Consider the following 20,608-nt stretch of genomic DNA (forward strand, 5'->3'; position numbering starts at 1 on the left):
GTACCACCTAGCTACTTTTCTGTTAGTAGTGTATGTTCATCCTTCGTTGCTGAAGAAGACCATGCCATCAGAGAAATGCTGAAATGACTTGCACTTGACTTTGTTTTGAGTGAGGGAGCGCTGTGCAGGTCACCAGCCTCACTTCTTCTCTAGAGCCATCTGAATCCAGTGACCAGATATTCATCAGGATGACTGGAGAAGACTCAGGATGAGGCAACTGGGGTTAAGTGACTTGCCCAAGGTCACACAGCTAGTGAGTGTCAAGTGTCTGAGGTGAGATTTGAACTCAGATCCTCCTGACTCCTGCACTGGTGCTCTACCCACTGCACTACCTAGCTGCCCCATACTAGTACCATTCTTCAAATAATGATGATCATGATGATGACCACAGAACCTGCTAAAGGGACTGACTTAGATCATCTTGTAAAATGAAGTCTTGTATTTATCTCCAAAACATATGAATGCAACCTAGCCATTAACAAGTTGTCCCCTCCCAAGGTAATTTTGACTTTGTCTACACAAGGCTGTTAGTTCAGTAACTTTAATTTTGACTGACCAGCCATTTTATTCCAAGTCATTCGTTCAGACTCTATTATTGTCCTGATATCCAAATCAGTTTTGCACAGAGAAAGACTTAGATCTGGAATATCTTCCTGTGCTCCTGCCAGTCCCCAAACTTCTTTCTCCATTTATATACTAGCTCCTGCATGACTTTGACATAGCAAAGTGACTGCTGGCTAAGAAGTCCATCATACTCACAGGCCCCTTCTGATCTTTCCTCCCAATACTTTTTCCAACATCAACTTGACTTTTAACTCATTTAGAATGTCAAAGGATGTAGCCTGCAGATAAATAAAGAGAAACATGACTCTCATTAAATCTCAGGGCAGTTGTGTGGAAAATGGAGCGGATTTAGTAGAGAGTCAAATTTTCTTTGAAAAATAAAGATGAAATGTTGGAGAAGGAGATTCCTGCATGGGGAATGTGGTTGATCTAGAAACAGTGGTGTCAAACTCAAATAGAAATAAGGTCACTAAAGCATACCTAAGTATCCCTGTGACTGCATGTTGACTTAGAAAACCACAGATTAACATTCTCTATGTTTTATTGTCTCAAATATTATCCACTTACATTTTAATCTGTTCAGACCTGTGTTTGATACCTCTGATCTAGAAGATCTTTAGAGTCTCTTCTTCCTTTGTGGGTTCTGTGATCATTTAAAAAAATATTAGTATGCTTACAGTGAATATTTATTTCCACATTTCCTTCTATATGCCAACAAACTTTAAAATGCCTTGGAGAAGTAGGTAAAAATGAATTCTCTTCATTTTACATCAGAAAACTATGGCAGATGGATTCCATCAATTCCTGATGACCAGTGTGAGCTGTCCTCAAAAAGGAGATAAGGAAAATTATGGCATTAGCACAACAAATGCCATAAACATAGCATGATAAAAGGAAATAAAAAGGGGAAAATAGTACAAAAGACTTAAAGTAGTTGTTGAAATGGCAGCAAACCAAGGAAGAGTTTTGGAATTGAAAAATAAAGGAAATTGTTGATAACAATAATGACAATATTGTTATAATTACCCTGATGGCCATAAACATGCCAATGTCTCTTTCATCCTTAAAAATCCTTCACTTCATCCAGTCATCTCTGCTAGCTATCATTCCATCTTTCCTTTTCTTTATCCTTAAACTCCTTGTACGAGTGACTACTTATCAGATATATTTTAGAGAAGATTTTTGTTCAGGTTGGACTTATACTAGCTGGTTCCCAAGGGCCCCTCCAATTTAGAGATTCTGGGAGTCTATGACTAAGTAAGAGAATTTACTTTCCTGTGACTAGTGATTTCTAGGTCAATGAACCAGGACCTCAAAAGCAAGTTTTGTTCATGTATGGAGTTGCTGGAAATTATTTGCAAGAAAAAAGGCCCAGGGAGTCCTCAAATGGGAAGATTTTTAACTGATCCTGATAGACTGATTTATGAAGGGAAATTTATTTCCACAGAATCCTATGCATATAGAGACAACTTTTAATACCATACTCATTAGATTGTCCTGGGTATTCCCTGAACAGAATAGCTATTGACTTAGAGTTGAGGATTTAACTGCCTACTTCAAACTAGAGCCAGAACTCTAGTGAGATCTGAGAAAGTCTGGTGGTATCTGGTTCTGAATGCTAATGCCACTCTTTTTTCCCTTCTTCCACTACAAGTCAAATACTAGTCTAGGCAAGAGTTGGTACATTTTGGGGACCAAAAGTGTCTGTATAACAGACCCTTGATCAACTGTTAGAAGCCTACAAGAGACTTTGGCAAGGGAACCTTCTCTATTATAATGACTATGTGATTTATATATTTAATCCAATAAATAGAATACAATTTTCCACACTGAAAAGAATTGTAGGACCTTGCCTTATTGATCTACTGTGCATGGATTCCATTACTTATTCACATTCTGACTAAAAGAGGCTCACTTAAAGAATATCCGCTGGGGAAATGGAATGATGACTTAGTCATTGGATGCTTCCTGTCAGTATGCATTTTCAATTACTGATGATAATATTTCCAAGGAATACTTCAGGTGTTATCCATAAATGAAACTTTCTGAGAGTATTTTTAATACAGTTGCCTAGAGTGTTTATTTACTTGGCAATTCTTTGCAGAGTTCTAACTAGGATAAGGGACCAGGGATTTGTCCCAGGGTACCAATATGCAGGGTTCTGATAGTATTCCTTTGGCAAGTTTAGAAACCACTGAGCTTAGCACTTAGTTGGCAAGAACTAGGAAGGTTACAGATTTCCCACTTCCTCTCCTAACAATATCCCTCCCCTCATTCCATATCCAGTGAGCTCCACTCTTGACCAGCCCTGTCCTAGTCACTCTTTGACACAGAAGCCTCCCCTGCAAGATCCTCTCAGTGTCCCAGGGTTTCTGATTACCCCAGCAGGGCACTGCCCTGTGTTCTCTCTCCTCGTGTTCCAAAATCTAAGGTTTCTCCTCAAGTTCCTTCTCTGCCCTGACCCTTCCCCGACCAAACTGAATTTGTCTTAAAATGTTGATGTGAGGATGCCTTTCATGTTGCTTGCCCCAAGGAACATTTTGTCACGCTTGCCCTATGTACTTAGAATCACTAGTTCTAACTTTCTTTCTGTGATATTACATGCACTGCTAATATAGAAGGAAGACTTCTGTTTGATAACCCTGGAAAAAGTTACTTAGCTATCTTCATCATGGTCTCAATTAATTAGTGGGCTTCTAAAATTTTGTAGACTGATTCAATTCAACAAATACATATTAAAAGCCTGTTATAGATACAAAACCAGAAATTAATCAGTTCCTGCCTCAAGGTGTTTACATTCTAGAGTTAGAGAGGGAGATAAGTAAATTCCAACTATCAGAATTACTGTATATATGGTATTTCCCTTCAGTAGAATATAATTCTTACAAAACCAGCATATTCTGGGTCATTTCATAGCATCAATTTGTTACTCCTTTACCAGGTATGGAGAAGTTCTCCTTGATGGAATTAGAGGGCAGCTTGCTACTGGCTGGAACAAGAGTGGGGAACCTGAGTGTTCAAGGCCACCTGTGGCTGCTCTGTGAAGTTTCGATTCAGTCAACAGGGCACACCTGAGGACCTAGAGGACCATATGTGGCCTCAAGGCCTCAGATTCTCTACCCCTGGGCTAGAGCAGCTAGGAGGCTCAGGAGATAGAGTACTGGGCTTAGAATCAGGAAGACCTGAATTCAGATCTGACCTCAGATACTTACTAGCTGTGACCCTGGGCAAGTCACTTAACCCTTGTTTGTTTTAATCCATTGAAGAAGGAAATAGCAAACTACTACAGGATCTTTGGCAAGAAAACTACGTAGACAGTATGGTCCACATGGTCATGAAAAGTTGGACATGGCTAAGCAACAACTGCTATTGGCTGTCCAAAGATAGCCACAACCCTGGTGACCTTAAAATGCAAGCTTGCCAGCTCTGCAATTCTAAAAAGTGTAACTCCTAACAGCAGAAGAGAGAGCCAGATATGGAAGAAGGACCCACCTTTTGAAAGGGAGTTGGTCTTTGCCTTTTCCTTTGTGTCTCTGCTAGAATACTAAAGCATCTTGGGAAGGGATGGAGTTCTCTCTCTCTCGCCTCTCTTCTCTGCCTTCCATCCGCATCTTGCCGAAGATATTATAAACAAATGGGAAATATGGAACACTACAGGAAGAAGGCCCTCAAATTGAATGTGGAGGCAGATTTTATCGTTGAGAAGTGTGACCCTTGAGAATTGAAAAAAAAAAAAAAGTGAGATGAGGCCATCAATTAGGCACTGAGCTATGGAAAAGAATAGGTCTAAGCTGAGCAACCAGACCAGCAGAGATGCTGTGCCCATGGGGAGTGGTGTGAGATGAGAAAAGATACTCTATGCTATATGGACTGAATCCTGACAAAAGACCTTATTTTTGGATTTGGTAATGCCCCAATTCAAATCTTTCTTGGATACTTCATGCTTGTATTTCCATTCCATCTCCCTTATAGGCAAACTTCCTGACCAAACAATGGCTAAGACTTAAAATCCCATCCCATTCCCCCATTCCGCAGTAATGGCCTTACAGGACTTGACATTATAGTTCCATTTCTTTAAATCTTGGGCCAAGTTATGCGTCACTTGGTTCATAGAGTTAATTTTCACATTTTACTATTTTGATATAATTTTGTAATGGAGGAGTATAATGAAATGGAATTGTACACTAATCTATGCTCTCAGTTATTTACGCCTATGAGAAGCCTAACACATTTGAGCCATGTAGGTGGTAAGGGGGCACAGAACACTGAACCTTGAATCAGGAAAACCTCAGTTCAAATCCTGTCTCAGACCCTGAGGATGCTGTGAATGCTATAATGCCTAATAACTGCTCCATTGGGAAGGCAGAATAACGAACACGTTCTTAATATCACCGCAAAGTATTCTTGTCTTTGATTTTCAAGAAAAAAGAAAAGATGGCAGTTTGAGCCTTATTTATGTTGGCGGAGGTGCCAAATGTAGTCACAATAAGTGAGATACTGGGGTTCAGAATGAGTATAGAGATACACAAACATGCCACGGTTGATTCCCACTCCAAGATAATCTTCCAGCTGGTGACCATGAGAGGTACCTTACTCCCTCGCCTGAGCTTCTTGACTGCTCACAAGTTTGCCTGAGATGGAAATCAACAACGCCATTACTTTGGTGAAATTAAGGACTAGCAGGTCTAACCACCTGCCCTCCCCCTGCATTCTAAGCTCCTACGAACTTTATAGTCCCTTCTATCTATATAACCTACAGTCTCTCAGCACTGTGACATTAACTACTTTAAAAAAAACCTAAGGATCTTGGACCTTGCTATCAGTCCCACCATAGTATCCTTTTGCAAGCCTTTTCATCCACCATACAGCTGAATTTCCTTTTCTTTGTTATCTCCCCAAGTTAGAGTGGGAGCTTTCACTAGAAAGGACTGTCTTTTTACCTCTCTTTGTATCCCCAGCCCTTAGCACAGTGCCCGGCAAATGGTAATCAGTTAATAAATGCTTATTCACTGACTGACTAAGGGACTATATAGTTTTATCAATTTGTATCCCTCATGCTTGGCATATAAGAAGTACTTAATAAATGCTTGTTCATCCATTCACTGGGGAAATGTATAAAATTCCCACAAAAAAGAAAGCCCCCTGAGTTATCCACAGAGTGATCCCTGCACCCTTTCCCATTCACTCTATGCTTCCTTGGGTCTATGCCTCTCTCAACTCAGTTCAAATTTGCATGCAGCAGGGTTGTGATGAGTCTAATGCCTATCAGTAACAGTAATTGCCGTCCTCTTTTCTTTACCCCAGCTAAACCTTGGACTCCAAGAGTTGGAAGGGCAGCACAATTATGTGTAAACCCTTTAGCTTCTCCCCTTTGCCTTTGAAACTCAACTGGATTTCTCTGGGTATTGAACCAGCAATCAACAGTCATCACCATCAGTGCTGTCAAGGACTGCCTTTGGCAACATTCTGACATTGGTCTTTGGCAGTCTCCCACCTCTGCTCTTGGCTGCCCATGTTCCCCATTTGTTGGCCCCTCCTTCCCTCAGCACCCTGTGTCTTTATTCTCTCCCCATTAAATCCTGCTCCAAGCCAGCTGTCATTTTGGGGGGAAATATGACATCCTGTTTCCCACAAAGAATCCTTAACATCTAACCCCTCCCAGGACTATCTGTATTTAATAGGGGATGATGCCCCAATCCAAAGAAACTGATCTATAAGGGCAGGCCTTCAAGGCCTCCATGGCAAACCTATGGGAGAGATATTCTGGGACAGGGAGGCCTTTCTGGCATTTCTCCAGCTGTGTTGCATAGGCACTGACCCATTGTACTTATTTAGCAGATTAGCCTTGGTCATCCACATCTTCAAGAAGGATTGAGTGAGTCTGATTGCTCATGGTACTACATATTTGGGGTCAGCTAGTTAGCCTAGCGATTAAAGCACTGGGCATGGAGTCAGGAAGATTTATTTTCCTGAGTTCAAATCTGGCCTCAGACACTTATTAGCTGGGTGACCCTGGGCAAGTCACTTAATCCTGCTTGCCTCAGTTTCCTCATCTGTAAAATGAGCAGGAGAAGGAAATAGCAAATAACCACTCTAGTATCTCTAGAAAACCCCAAATGCATCACGAAGAGTTGGATGTGAATGAAAAACAACTGAACTAACATATATTTGACACTTGAAAGAGAACTACCTAGTTAGCTTCCTGTTTGTTGTTTGAGCTAAATAAGAATGTTGATTAATTGGAGAAGCTCATTCGCTGAATTTGTATTATTGTCAACATAACCTCCACAAGAAAAGGGAGACTGGTTTAAAAAAAAATTATCAACTGCGATTTCTTTGCTATTTGCCACCTGTCCCTCTTGCTTCCTGCCTGGCTTTGGACAAATGACTAAACTTCTCTGAGCCTCAGTTTCCACATCTATAAGATAAGGGAATGGGATTAGATGGGGGCCTTTATGAGGGGCCTTCTAGCTCTATCACCCTAAGTATTTTTTTTTGTCAGACTGAAAACTAAGTTCCTCTTGTCTAAGCTGTTTCCTTTTAATCCTGTGTTCCTGACCATTTATGAAAAGTTTGTCTCAGGCCTTTTGGGGGCTGACTGTTGTTAAAAGTGACCTGCTAGCTAGAACATCTCTACCTTGTGAAAAAAATGGGATTTTCTTTTAAAATTAGATCTTAGGGTTAATTTAAAGATTATGCTGAGTGGAGGTTCTAAATCCGTTCATTCCATCTGACCTGCAAGAACACATCTGCTACATGTTAGCGTTCCCCAAACTTCTGACAGTGGCACACAGCTGAATCTTCATCACTCTGATTAAAGACTTGGTTTTGTTAGACTGTCATGTACAGTATATCAAAGGAGATCAGGAACGAGTCTGAAAGTCAGATGACAGAGAGCGATTGGTACATGTACAGTTAAGCAGCCTTTCATGAAGAGATGACTTAGGGTAATGAGTCATAATTTGGAAAAAGTGTCTGTAAGTGGTGGTTAAAGCAATAATTATAAATCAGTCCCAGGGACTGCAGGACAGATTGAGGCAAAGGATTCTTCGAAACTGCAACCTGTCCCAAGTACAAATGAACCACAAACTGAAGCCTTCCAATAGGACAAAATTCCAACTGAATCCTTAAAAGCCAGGAGGATAGGGTATTTTGAAACATTTGGCAATAATTTATCTAAAAAAAAAAATTTAAAAAAGTATTGGGATTTGTCCAGCTATTTGGTAAATAGATCTAGATTAAGAAATTATTTTCCCTTTAATCAATGACTAATGAAGAGCATTTGTTTCTGAATTGCAAGTCTGCCCAAGACAATAATTTCCTTTTAAAAACATTTTAATCAAAATATACATTGTTCTTTTTTTCCGTTTCCAGAACTAATGACTTCTGCACTTGTCACTTACCCATTCTCCTTTCCTTGTGATTCTTATATTGTGGTACCCAGTTTCCTGCTGGAAGATAGGCTCATTAATCAGAGCTCACTGAACCACCAGGCCTGTTTCTGGAAATTCCAGGCCCACCAGGATTACCTTCTGATGTGAGACACCTGGGCTATAAAAGAAGCTTGATGTGTGACTTTGCTAAAGGGAGGAGTTACTCCCTTGGCCTAGGGAAAAGAACTTTCCCCACCCATGAGGTAACATAAGGGAATATTTTAGTGAGTGACTTCCTTTATTAACTCAATCCTCCACCAAAAAATTTAAAAATACACATATATGTATGTATACATGTACATACACATTACACGCATATACATATTATACACATACATGCACATGTTATATATACATATTGATTCATGTTATATATTTATACTCTTCATATATTTTATATATACTAATAAATACATATGTATATTATATATTTATAGTCATTCAGATGGCAATCTGAGACTCACCAAAGCACTTTCTTTACAACAATACTGTGAGACCATCTTCTGGAGACATCCACATCAGCATGGAAAAGTCATAGCATGAAGACTCTTTCCTCTACTGCCATCCTTCTATCTTTGAGTCTGAGAATGTTGCCAGAGGCTCCAGAAAAGGTAAATGACTTGCCCAGAGGTTACACAGCTAGGATGTATCAGAAACAGGACTTTTTAGCCAAATCTCTGGGTTCTAAGTCTTGCTTTCTACCCTCTGCCCCACTCTTGCTCTCTAGGACATGTATTCTCTTCTATTTTAAAAATCAGTAAGATAAGGCTTAGAGTGTTCAAGGGGACTTGCCCATGGTCAGAGGGGTAGAGGCAAGGCTTGGGTTCGACCACAAATTTCCTTGCTCCAAATCTCATGGTGTTTCCATTATACCCTAGTCATTTTCCTCAATAGCTCAGGTTCTTGCTGTCATCATGACTTTTCCCATGGCACCATCTTATATTATCATAAAAAAACCCTTTTAAATAATAGTTTTTATATGTACATTATTGGGTTGTTTTCAGTCATGTGTAACTTTTCATGACCTCATTTGGGGTTTTCTTGGCAAAGAAACTGGAATAATTTGCCATTCCCTTCTCTGGCTCATTTTACAGATGAGGAAACTGAGTCAAACGAGGTGAAGTGACTTGCCCAGGGTCACACAGCTACTAAGTGTCTGAGGCCAGTTGGAACTCAGGCAGATGAAACCCCCTGACTCCAGGCCCAACACTGTTCACTGTGCCACTTAGCTGCCCTTTACATATACATATATATATGTGCTTTGGGAAGATTGGGGGGGGGGGCACAATATTCATATTCCATGACTCTTTGGTCATATTTGGTTCTCAGTCTGCTTTCCCAACTGTACTTTTTGCCTGACAGTGACTGGCATCTCTTTTGTTGATTACGTATTTGTTTTGTAATGATTCCAGAGATCTTACTCCAATTTCCTAGGTCTGACTTGCCATTTGCCTTTACATAAGTAACTAAAGCACATTATACTTTATTTCTTCCCTCTTCTGGGTAGATACCTGCCTCTCATCTCTGCTTTATGAGGACAGAATGAAAAGGATGAAGAATGCAATCCTCAGCCTGAGAGATGGGAGTAAACACATCAGTGCTTTTGGGATGCCCCGGTACCATTCATTATGTCTCCAGACCAATTAATTATTGATCAAAATTATTTAATGAAACTCTTTATTAGTTGGAAGTAGTTAAGGAAGCTCTAAGAGGTTCTCTAAAAAGAAAGCTATTGCCTTCTCATCTGGTGTCTGGGAAAGGGTGTGGTGGGTGGAGAAAATTTACTTGGACAGAAAACAAGTTCAGAAAAAAATGATTCCAGGTACTTCCTATTTTGGGGCACAGTGTGTTCCTGGAAGCCCATCATCAGAGTATTATATTTTCTCTCAGGGAAAATATTATATCATTGGAGAACACATTTTTGATCAAGGACACAACATCAAATATACCGTAGTTATGACTGATAAGTTACAATGCAAAGATTTAGTGTGGAATCGAGCCGCAGAAACCATGAAGCAATGAGTTCATGAAAGAGCTGAGAAGTGTAGAACAAGTGTTCATTAGGTCATGTGCAATTTAATTCAATAAGCATCTATTAAGCACCTACTGCACGTAAGGTACCAGAGATTCAAACAGAGATATACAGGGTCCAGATCAAAAGAGAATGTTCAGTTTTCAGTGTCAGCATTTATACTTCTGAAATCAATAAATGCTACATATCAGAACTTGATTTATCATTTTCATGGTCGTCTAGACTTAAGAAAGTAATGGAGAAAATTTTTAATGATGTAGATTAAGCTAAAAAGTACGTCGCTTACATTTTTTTGTTTTTGGGGATTTTTTTGAGAGCTGACTGTAACCATTTACCAGTACACTGCCAGATACAAAACAAAGCAGAACGAAATATCCCCTTTCCTCAAGAAGCTTATCTTCCATTGTGGAATATAACATTTACACAGAGAAGTGCAAAATAATTTGAGGAGAGAATATAAATTAGGGGGTTTAGAGGAAAGACTTGTTATAGAAGGTGATACCTGAACTAAGCCTAGAAGAAAGCTAAGGAGTCTAAGAGGTAGAGGTAAAGTGCATTCTAGGTATAAGGTTCTATCTGTGCAAGGCACGGAGGAGGTATGAGATGGGATGCCAAGTTCAGGCCAGTGTGGCTGAACATAGAGTCCCAGGGTTGGGGAACCTGTGACCTCAAGGCCACATGTGACCTCTAGGTCCTCAAGTGTGGCCCTTTGATGGAATCTAAACTGTTCCCATGAAGTCTGCATTCAGTCAAGGGGCCACACTTGAGGGCCACATGTGGCCTCAAGGCTACAGATCCCACATACCTTATAGACTAACTATACAAAAGTGAATAAAATGAAGTAAAGCTAGCAAGGTAAGGTGGAGACCTGACAGTGACAGGCTTTAAATGCCCAGGTTGAGGAATCTATGTTTTATCCCCAGGGCAAGAGGGAGCCACTGTAATTCCTTGAGCACTGGTCTGATGTAGTCAGACTTGTGCTTTAGGAATAACACTTTGGTAGCTATTAGAAAAATGATAGGAGAGGCAGTTAGGTGGATAGCTAGGTGCAGTGAAAAGAGCACTAGCTCTGTGACCTCAGACACTTACTAGCTGAGTGACCCTGGGCAAGTCACTTAACTACAATGGCCAGAAAGGAAGGAAGGAAGGAAGGAAGGAAGGAAGGAAGGAAGGAAGGAAGGAAGGAAGGAAGAAAGAAAGAAGGAAAGAAAGAAAGGAAGGAAGGAAGGAAGGAAGGAAGGAAGGAAGGAAGGAAGGAAGGAAGGAAGGAAGGAAGGAAGGAAGGAAGGAAGAAAGAAGGAAAGAAAGAAAGAGAAAGAAAGAAAGAAGGAAAGAAAGAAAGAGAAAGAAAGAAAGAAGGAAAGAAAGAAAGAGAAAGAAAGAAAGAAGGAAAGAAAGAAAGAAGGAAAGAAGGAAGAAAGGAGAGAGGAAAGAAGGAAGGAAGGAAATTGTTAGGAGAGGGAAGAGAATGGAGAAAAGGAAATCAATTAGAAAGAGTACTGGATTTGCAGGATATGGTGGAAATTATTCTAGATTTATACTTTGAAGATCTGAGTTCAAATTCTATCTGTTGGGCAAGTGATTTAATCTCTTTGGGTCTCACTTTTTTCTCACCTGTAAAATGAGCTCCAAAGTCCCTTTCAATTCTTCAGCTGCGATCTGGGTTCAGATCCTAGCTCTGTCACTTACTACTTGCATGACTCCATCTAACTCATTTCTCTGTTTCTGTAACAATAAAATAAAAAAATATCAGCACTCTGCTACCTACCTCACAGACCTGTCATGAGACTCAAGTGAGAAAATGTAGGTAAAGCACTTTGTAAGCATTAAAACATCACATTAACAGTAACTTAGTCATGGCGCTTACTACCTGGGTGACCGTGAGTAAGTCAATTAACCTCATATTAAAATGAAGATTTGGGGAGTGGATGAGCCCTCAGTTCTCTTTGAGTTCTAAATCATATATCTTATAAGTGACATCAGGATGGGAAAATTAGGGATAGCTTCCTAGAAGAGATAGCATTTTTGCTAGGCCCATAAGAATGGGTAATATTTCAACAAGTGAAAGTATGGGAAGATGGCATTCTAGGTAGGGGGAAAGCGTAAGCAAAAGCACAGAATCGGGAAAGAATAGTGGCTGTTAAAAGGACAGCAGTAGTCTGATTTCATTGAAGTGTGGCCAGATGAAGGGGAGCAGAATGAGAAAGTTGGAAATGTGGTTGGGACCTTGAATGCTACCTATGCAAGTTGGAATTCATTTGATAGATAGTGGTGAGTGGTAAGCCACTGAAGGAAGGGTTTTGACCAATGGAGTGACATGATCCAAGTTCAGTAATGGAAAGATTAATCTGATAGTGGAATGTCAGCTGGATTGTGGAGGGAAAAGAGATCAGATATCACTTAGAAGAGTAATGATAATGAGGGCCTGAATTAAGATGAACATAGCTGGAATGGAAAGGAGGGGACACCTAGGTAAACTGTGGAGATAGGAACAGCTCCACTTGGCAACCAATAGGGTGGAGGAGAGAGAAGAGTACAGCATGACTCATGAGCTTTAAGCCTCTGAGGAGGTAACTGGAGAATGGTGGAGTCATTCACAGACACAAGGATAGTAGGAAAGGAGGAGAAAGTATGTGAGGAGATTCCATTTCAGACAAGTTGATTTCAGGATGTGGGCAGGCCAGGGCATTCTAGATGTCCAGAAGACAGTAAGGGATGACCTGGAGCCCAAATAGAGCAAGAGAGATCAAAATTGAAGGTTTAAAGACAGGTTCTTAACCTTTTTTAATGTCATTGACCCCTGTAGCTTTGTTTTTAAATGCACAAAATAAAATATATAGGACTATAAAGGAAACCAATCATATTGGAATAAAGATTCATTTTATTCCATCCAAATTCAGATACCCTGAGTTCTAGGAGGATCTGTGGATCCCATGTTAAGACTTAGTAATATAGATACAATTCAATTCAAACTGATGATACCATTCAAAGCAAACCTGATGTGAACAAGGCACAATTTAGTATAAACAAGATATGTTTTTTGCCTTCAAGAAGCTTGTAATCTAGTAGGATGAGGGAGTCTATTACACAGCAAGGAGATATAGTGGATGGAGTGCTGTGCTTGGAGTCAGGAAGACCTGGGTTTAAATCTGGCCGCACTTACTATCTGTTGAACTCTGGGCAAGCCATTTAACTTCAGTTGCCTCAATTTCCTCAATTGTAAATGGGGATCATAGTACCTACTTCATAGGGTTGTAAGGATCCAATGAGGTAATATTTGTAAATTACTTAGTACCTGGCACATAATAGATGCTGTATAATAATTATTATCATAATAATTATTATTATAGAACAGAGAGCTAAAGTTGTTAAGAGTAGATAAGATGGTTGAGGGAGTATATAAAGACAAGCGAGAGCTAAGGGAAAAATCTTGGGAAATACCTATATTGGTAAGTTGAGAGAAAGAGAAGCCAATCAACATGTACAGGTAGAAATGGCCTGTGATGAGAACTGGTTTCCAGTTGGTAACTTAACCTAGTTAGTCAGAGACTACACTTTGCATAGACATTAGAAGAGTATAGTAGAGGAAATTAACCATGGCTGACACTACCCAAACCAGGGAAGATCTTCAGCTTTGGAATCCTGCTTTTGTAAACAGCCACAATTTTATCCTAAAGGGGATGAACCATTTCATTTTATAGATGAGGAAACTGAGGCCCAGAGTTATAAAAATCAATAAATTAATCAATCAATAAGCATTTATTAAGCACCTACTATATATTAGACACTGAATTAGGTGCATAAGGGTATAAAGAAGAAATGAGAAGAAAAAGCTTGCCCTCAGAGAGAGACTATCATACTTTCTATCTGGAGGGACAACATGTATTTTTATAGAGAGAGAGAATACGTTTAAAATAAACACCAGATAATTTAGGGGAGGGTGGAACTGGCATTTGGGGGGATACGGGAAAACTTCATTGATTAGACGGAGAGATGTGAAGAAAACTAGAAGGGAAGGGAAGATATCTAGTAGGAGGCAATAGTCCAAAATGTCAAACTCTACAAAGAAGTCAAGAGCAGCACAACCTGTTAAAAGGGCCTTGTGTTTGGCAATCTGGATGTACATAGTGACTTTCAAGGGAACAGTGTGAGTTGGATAGTAGGGGCAGAAGCTAGGTTATCAGAGGTCGACGAGTGAGTGCAAGGTAAGAAGTGATGATAGCTAGCATAGACTACTCTTTCAAGAAATTTAGTGATGGAGAGAGAAAGGGCACAGTGGATGGAGAGGAGAGCCAGATTAAAGGAAGCGTACTTGTTCCTAAAGATGGAAGAGACTTTAGGAGATTTGCAGCAAGAGGAAAAGGATCTGGTGGAAATAAAGAAATTGGGGAAAAAAAATTACTAAATTATGTGGTAGAGAAAGCAAGTGGTTATGGGAGTCAAGAGAAAGAATTAAAGAGAGAATTGTGAGATTTAGAAAAAGGGTTCTCGAGCGTAACAGCAGAGTCAGCATCTTTTGAAATATTCAGGGTAAGCAGTAGAATGTGAACCAATTCTTCCTTTCCTAAGGTCCTGGAGTTGGCATCCTAGCACAGCTGGTATGCCTTTGAACCTCACTATTTGCATGTGCAAACAAGCCTGCCCAAACTGGCAAATGAGGTCTGCAAACCCTAACTTCCGAAAACATTGCATGATGCTACAGGTAAAATGAGTGTGTCTGATGGACAGATACATCTTGCCCCAAATAGTTAATGCAGATTCTAAGAGAGCTCTTAGATAAACTAGCCTATGATGAAAATCAATTGAAGTACAGGTGATCCTGCAGGATTTCCCTTTACATTTTCTAGGAGCTTAAGAACAGTTGACACATCCCTGAAGACTCATTAGAGCATGGAATCTATAGTTGTGCTGGTCTAATGCATTTGCAATGACCCTTTCATCTAGAACTTTTTGCTCAGTGATATTTTGCTGGAGTGACTGGAGTGGATGTCAGAAAACTGTCTTATTCTGACACTTAGTCAAGGTAGAGCAAGTGTGAACATAAAGGACTGTAGTAGGATCTTCTCTGCTCTGCATCCCACACTCCATGCAAGCAGAATTATAATTTTGTCTTTTATTTTTTAATAAGGTTTCCAGGTATATGAACAAAGGTTCTAATGCATTCTAGATTTACCATGGGGTCAAAGAAGGAAGACTGTCTACTAGATCTGCTCTCTGACTTTCTTCTCATTGACCACTTATTTATGTTAGACATTTGGTATCTTGCAACCCCTTTGGCTTCCACACTGTAAAATATGTCATAAAAGTTTGTCCTCTGGTATGTTCTTAACCTGGGGTCCATGAATTTCTTTTTTTAGAAAACAGCTTTTGTTGTTGAGTCATTTCAGTCATGTCCAACTCTTCATGACCCCTTTGAGATTTTCCTGGCAAGAATATTGGAGTGGTTTGCCATTTCCTTTTCCAGCTCATTTTACAGATGAGGAAACCGAGGCAAATAGGGTTAAATGACTTGTCTAGGATTGCACAGATGGTAAGTGTCTGAAGCCAGTTTTGACTCAGGTCTTCCCGACTCCAGGCCCAGTAATCTATCCACTGTGGCACGTAGCTGCCCTATAACTATATTTCAATATAATTATTTTGCTTTGCAATCCTATGTGTCTTATTTTATACACTTAAAAACACTATTCTGAGAGGAGGTCCATCAATTTCACCAGACTGCAGAGGAGTCTGTGACTAAAAATGGTTAAAATGGTCTAGACCAAAAGTTGACAGAATATGGCATGCAGTCGATGTCAGAGTGGCCTGTGAGATGACTTTGAGTGAAATATCAAAGACCAACACCAGGCCAGACCATGAAATCCGTAGTTTGGTGTTCTAAAAATGCCTCTTGTAAAAATAATAACTACTAGTAATAATAACGGCTAACATTTACACAGCACTTTAAAGCTGGCCAAACACCTTACGTGTATTATCTCATGTGGTCCTTTCAGTCAATGTCCCTCTTGCCTTCCTCCTATCACCTACCTTCTGCCCATGGGCTTCAGAGTGCCCTGGGTGTGAAGTTTTAGGGGAGGAAAGAAAGAAAGAAGAAAAGAAAGAAAGAAAGAAGGCCTTCCTGCCGGGTCCGGAGCTAGCGATCGCCGCTCCCCTCCCCTCGTCCTGCTCCTGGGAGCCCCTCGCCGAGTGAGCCCCAACCCCGTCACCTCCCGCCGCCCCTGGGGACCAGCCGCCGGGTCCCTCCGCCAGACAGTCGGTCCGCTGAGCCCTCCATCAGCCGCCCCGGGAAGGGCGCTCCCGGAGCCCACGCCGCGCAGTGCCAGCCTGTCCTGCCGTAATGCCCTTCGTGGAGCTGGACACCAGTCTTCCCGCCTCCCGGCTGCCCAGCGGCCTGAGCCAGCGCCTGTGCGCAGCGGCAGCGGCCGTGTTGGGCAAGCCCCAGGACAGAGTCAATGTGACTGTGAGGCCCGACTTCACCATGATCCCGAGTGGTTCAGGGGACCCTTGTGCCCAGCTCATGGTCTCCTCTACTGGTGTGGTTGGCACAGCCGAGGAGAACCGGGACCACAGTGCCAAGTTCTTTGAGTTTCTCACGAAGGAACTGAGCCTCAGTCAGGACCGAATTAACATTCGGTTCTACCCCCTGGAGCCTTGGCAGATTGGCAAGAAGGGCACGGTGATGACTTTTCTGTAAGCAGCCCAGAGATGGTGCTGAGGGACCAGCCCCCACACAAACCAAGGATTCTCTGTAGGACAAGCAGAATAAAGTTGAGCCCTGTGTTTGGTTGAAAAAAAAAAAAAGAAAGAAAGAAAAAGGCCAGTGTACCCCAAGTTAACTGGTCTCAGGCTGCTGCCCCTCCCAGCATGATTTATCTATTTATGAAAGAGTTCTTCTTCATCTTCTTCAAGGGTCTTAATCTCCTGCTCAGGAAGAGACAGGATGGGCTCAAACTGAGGATCATGGTTTGAGTTATCCACATTCTCTGTGGATGTGACATGCTCCTCATGACCTTCCTTGGCAGCTGCCATCAGAGCAAGGTGTGTGTGTGTGTGTGTGTGTGTGTGTGTGTGTGTGTGTGTGTGTGTGTGTGTGTGTGTGGTGTGCGTGTGTGTGGTGTGCGTGTGTGTGTGTGTGTGTGCTGTCATTCAATGGCTGTTTTTGGACCCTCCTGGCTTACAGTAAATGTCAATAGTAACAGTTTCCCTCAGGCTACTGCCCCTCAGAGCTTGATTTGTCTATTTATTTTTTCTTTTCTATTAAAGGGGCCACCCCCCTGACTACTTTTTAAAGAGGCCTATTCCCTGAATGGGCATTACCTCACTTTAAGTGAGTACCTGAAAAGGCCTTAGCCTAAAAGGCCAAGGTCTCCCATTGCATCCTGAGCCATCTCCGCTCATCCTGATGAATATCTGATCACTGGATTCAAATGGCTCAGGAGGAGAAAGTGAGGTTGGTGACCTGTACAGCCCTCCCTCACTCAAAACAAAGTCAAGTGCAAGTCATGTCATCATTTCTCTGATGTCATGGTCTTCTTTGAAAACGAAGGATGAACACACACAACACAAACAACCAATTTCTGCCCCATTCTTACTCTCATTTCATTGTCAATTAGTCTAAAAGTAGGGAATACAATAAGGTTATATTTAAAACAGTGCAATAGCATAGTATACAGAGGGCTGGCCTTGGATTCAGGAAGTCCTGTGTTAAAATCTTGCCTCTAATACTTACTGGTCATGTGGTCGTAGGCAAGTCACTTAAGCTTTCATTGCTCCCAGGAAATTTTCTAAGACTATCAGTTATAGTTTAGTCGCCAGTCTGTCAGGTAGAGGGAGTATCCACATCAGGAATTCCCCACAGTGATACAATCACATGTCTGGACCAAAAAAAAAAAAAAGTCAAACCACAAAAAAAAAGTCAAACCACATCCTTAGACTGTAACAAAAAATCATGAGCAGCCGTACAGGATAAAGATGATATGGCTAGACAGTAGTTCATTTGAGAAAGACTTAAAGGGTTTTAGTCGACTGTAAGCTGAATATGAGTCAATGATTTGGCTGCGACTGCCAAAAAGCTAACATAATCCTGAACTGTGTTAACAGAAGAAAGGGGACAATGGAAACAATGAACTCTGCATTGATTGGTCCTCTTTGGAATACTATGTGCCAGTTCTAAGCATCACCTTGTAAAAGGGGCATTGACAAGTACACTTGTATCTGGAAGATGATAGTAGGAGACTGAGGTATCTGGAAGTCATTTCATATGAGGAAGGGTTGAGGAAACTGAGGGTGTGTAGACTACAGAATGAGTGACTTGTGTGATGGGGAGGAGGATGTTATAGCTATCTTGAACATTTAAAAGACTATCATCTTAAAAAGGTAATAAACTTATTTTCCATAGCACAAAAGGGCAAAAATAGGACCAATGGATAAATCAAGGGAATCGGATTTTAGTGTACTCTAAGTGAGAGCTATCTAACAATGGAATGACCATACTTGATGGATGGATTGAACTAAAATTGAACTGAAAATGTTCAAGCAAATGCCAAACCTGCCAGGGATGTTATAGAGTGGGTTTCTGTATTGACCAAAGGTTGGATTAAATGATTTATAAGGTCACCTTACAACTCTGAGAGTCTATGACACTGTGGCAGGCAGTGACACAATGGAATGATCACCAGCTCTAGAGTGAAAGGACTTGGATTTAACCTCCACCGTGATGCTTCTTGCCTGTGTCACCTTCAACAAGTTGTAACCACTCTGGAATTCACTTTTATTGGGGGGGAGGGATAGGGAAGGGAGTGGATTTGATGGACTCTGGGATCCATTCCCATTCTAGATCTATAATTACATATTTTTATGTATCTGTGATTAGATTCTAACCAGACTTCTTACAATCAAAATTATGTCAGAGTGATAGAGAAATAATTCTTTTACCTATTGCTATCATGTATATTCCTCTTAGACCATAAAAGTTAAAGAGGGGACAACTAGATGGAGCAGTGGATAGAACACCAGCCTTGGAGTCAGGAGGACCTGAGTTCAAATCTGGCCTCAGACACTTGACACTTACTAGCTGTATGAGCAAGACACTTAACCCTGATTGCCTCACTTTCCCCCTTACCCCTCCAAAAAAAGTTAAAGAGAAGATAGATTCATAATCCCATGCTTCCTTCAATGTCATAAAAGTTGAAAAACCTTAGTTAAATAGAGTTACAATCTCATACATCCCTTAAGGAAACAAACCTAGTCAAACGCTAAGTCAGGTTACAGATTAAACTACATTTAGAAGGTTCACAAATAGTCTAATTGAGGAGGAAATGCCACCAAGAAGTCAGTAACAGTTGAGATTCTTTCCTTGGCTTCTTATCTAAGGAATGATTAAGGCTTTAAGTAAATTTTCACATTCCATGGGACAGGTTTTAGTCAACTCAGCAACCTCTCGGGAGAAATGGCCCTAACCTTCCCTTAACATCATTATTCCATGAGTCAGGTTTTGGTCAGATGAGATTAATAAGTCAAAAATTTAAAGTTCCCATTACAATATTATATGTATGTCTGTGTATACACATACTTACATATACATATATGTGTACATATATATGTGCATGTGTGTGTATAGTATCATGAGGTATAACTGGGAATATGTGACCTCCCAAGTAAACTTGGTCAGTATTCAAAGCTGGAAGTTATTACTTAACTCTATATCCTTAGAGTCATAGATATAATGCTAAAAGGAGCCCTGGTCAAATCACCTAATTTAAAAACATTTTAATTCTGACATTAATGACTAGCTAAAAAAGAGCTTTTCCATATGCAGAGTAGAACAAAAAAGTTGACATTTATATTCATATTATATGGGAAAATGTGAATCTCTAATATGTGCATCTTACTTTTTGAAAAAGTATATAGTAAATTCAGCATGTTACTTCCAAAGCTGTCATGCATGTCTATTCTGAACTTCCTTCTGTTCTTTTCTGTACATTTTAAAAATACTTCAATGACTCTTCTTTCTGTATTTTCTTATCATTTTTTTCATCTTGTTTTTTGGTAACCCTATCACTAGTTTCCTTCCTCCCTAAAATCCCATCACTTCTAAGTAAAAAAGAACAACGTAGTTCTTGTAACAAATGATCATAGTCAAAACAAATCCACATGGTCGTCATGTTCAAAGATGGATGTCTTCATCATCTAGCAACTGTAAGAGCCTGAATTAAAACCCAAGTTTGACTCTAAATTCAGTGCTCTTTCTGCCATACTGTATCTTTCCCAACTTTGAAAATTCTGTTTGCTCAGATGAAATACTACACTTAGAAAACATTTTCACGTATACTTTCTCCAATGGAAATGTATACATTTTTTTAATGAGTCTTCAACAGGCTGATTTCCACATGCATTTCTTGCAAGTTTGGGGTAGGGATGATGGAAGGGCAGTGTTAATGGTGCAGTAGAATTCTCTGAAATGAAGGATGGGGACTCCTGTTGTGATTTCACTGGAGTAAGGGGTCCCTAGGTAAGAAACTCCCTCTACCAATGCAAGTAGGTACTTTTTCTGCATCTTGTAGTCTTAGACTTGTTTAGAGCA

The 20,608-nt window shown here is 40.5% G+C and overlaps 1 protein-coding gene and 1 long non-coding RNA gene across 2 annotated transcripts; one reads left to right on the forward strand and one right to left on the reverse strand.

The window, feature by feature from the left end:
• Positions 1-3,981: 3,981 nt before the first annotated feature.
• On the reverse strand, positions 3,982-8,608 carry LOC140510707 (uncharacterized). The gene is made up of 3 exons (XR_011969349.1): positions 8,462-8,608; positions 7,300-7,439; positions 3,982-4,277 (listed from the first exon to the last, which is right to left on the reverse strand). It is a non-coding gene; the product is annotated as an uncharacterized lncRNA (long non-coding RNA).
• A 7,666-nt stretch (positions 8,609-16,274) lies between these two features.
• Positions 16,275-16,808, forward strand: LOC140510711 (D-dopachrome decarboxylase-like). The gene has a single exon (XM_072619518.1). The coding sequence runs from the start codon at positions 16,364-16,366 to the stop codon at positions 16,718-16,720; it is 357 nt and encodes a 118-aa protein (XP_072475619.1). The 5' UTR covers positions 16,275-16,363; the 3' UTR covers positions 16,721-16,808.
• Positions 16,809-20,608: the final 3,800 nt, after the last annotated feature.

Source organism: Notamacropus eugenii, chromosome 1 (assembly GCF_028372415.1).
Source record: "Notamacropus eugenii isolate mMacEug1 chromosome 1, mMacEug1.pri_v2, whole genome shotgun sequence".
In the NCBI taxonomy this organism is placed as follows: Eukaryota; Metazoa; Chordata; class Mammalia; order Diprotodontia; family Macropodidae; genus Notamacropus; species Notamacropus eugenii.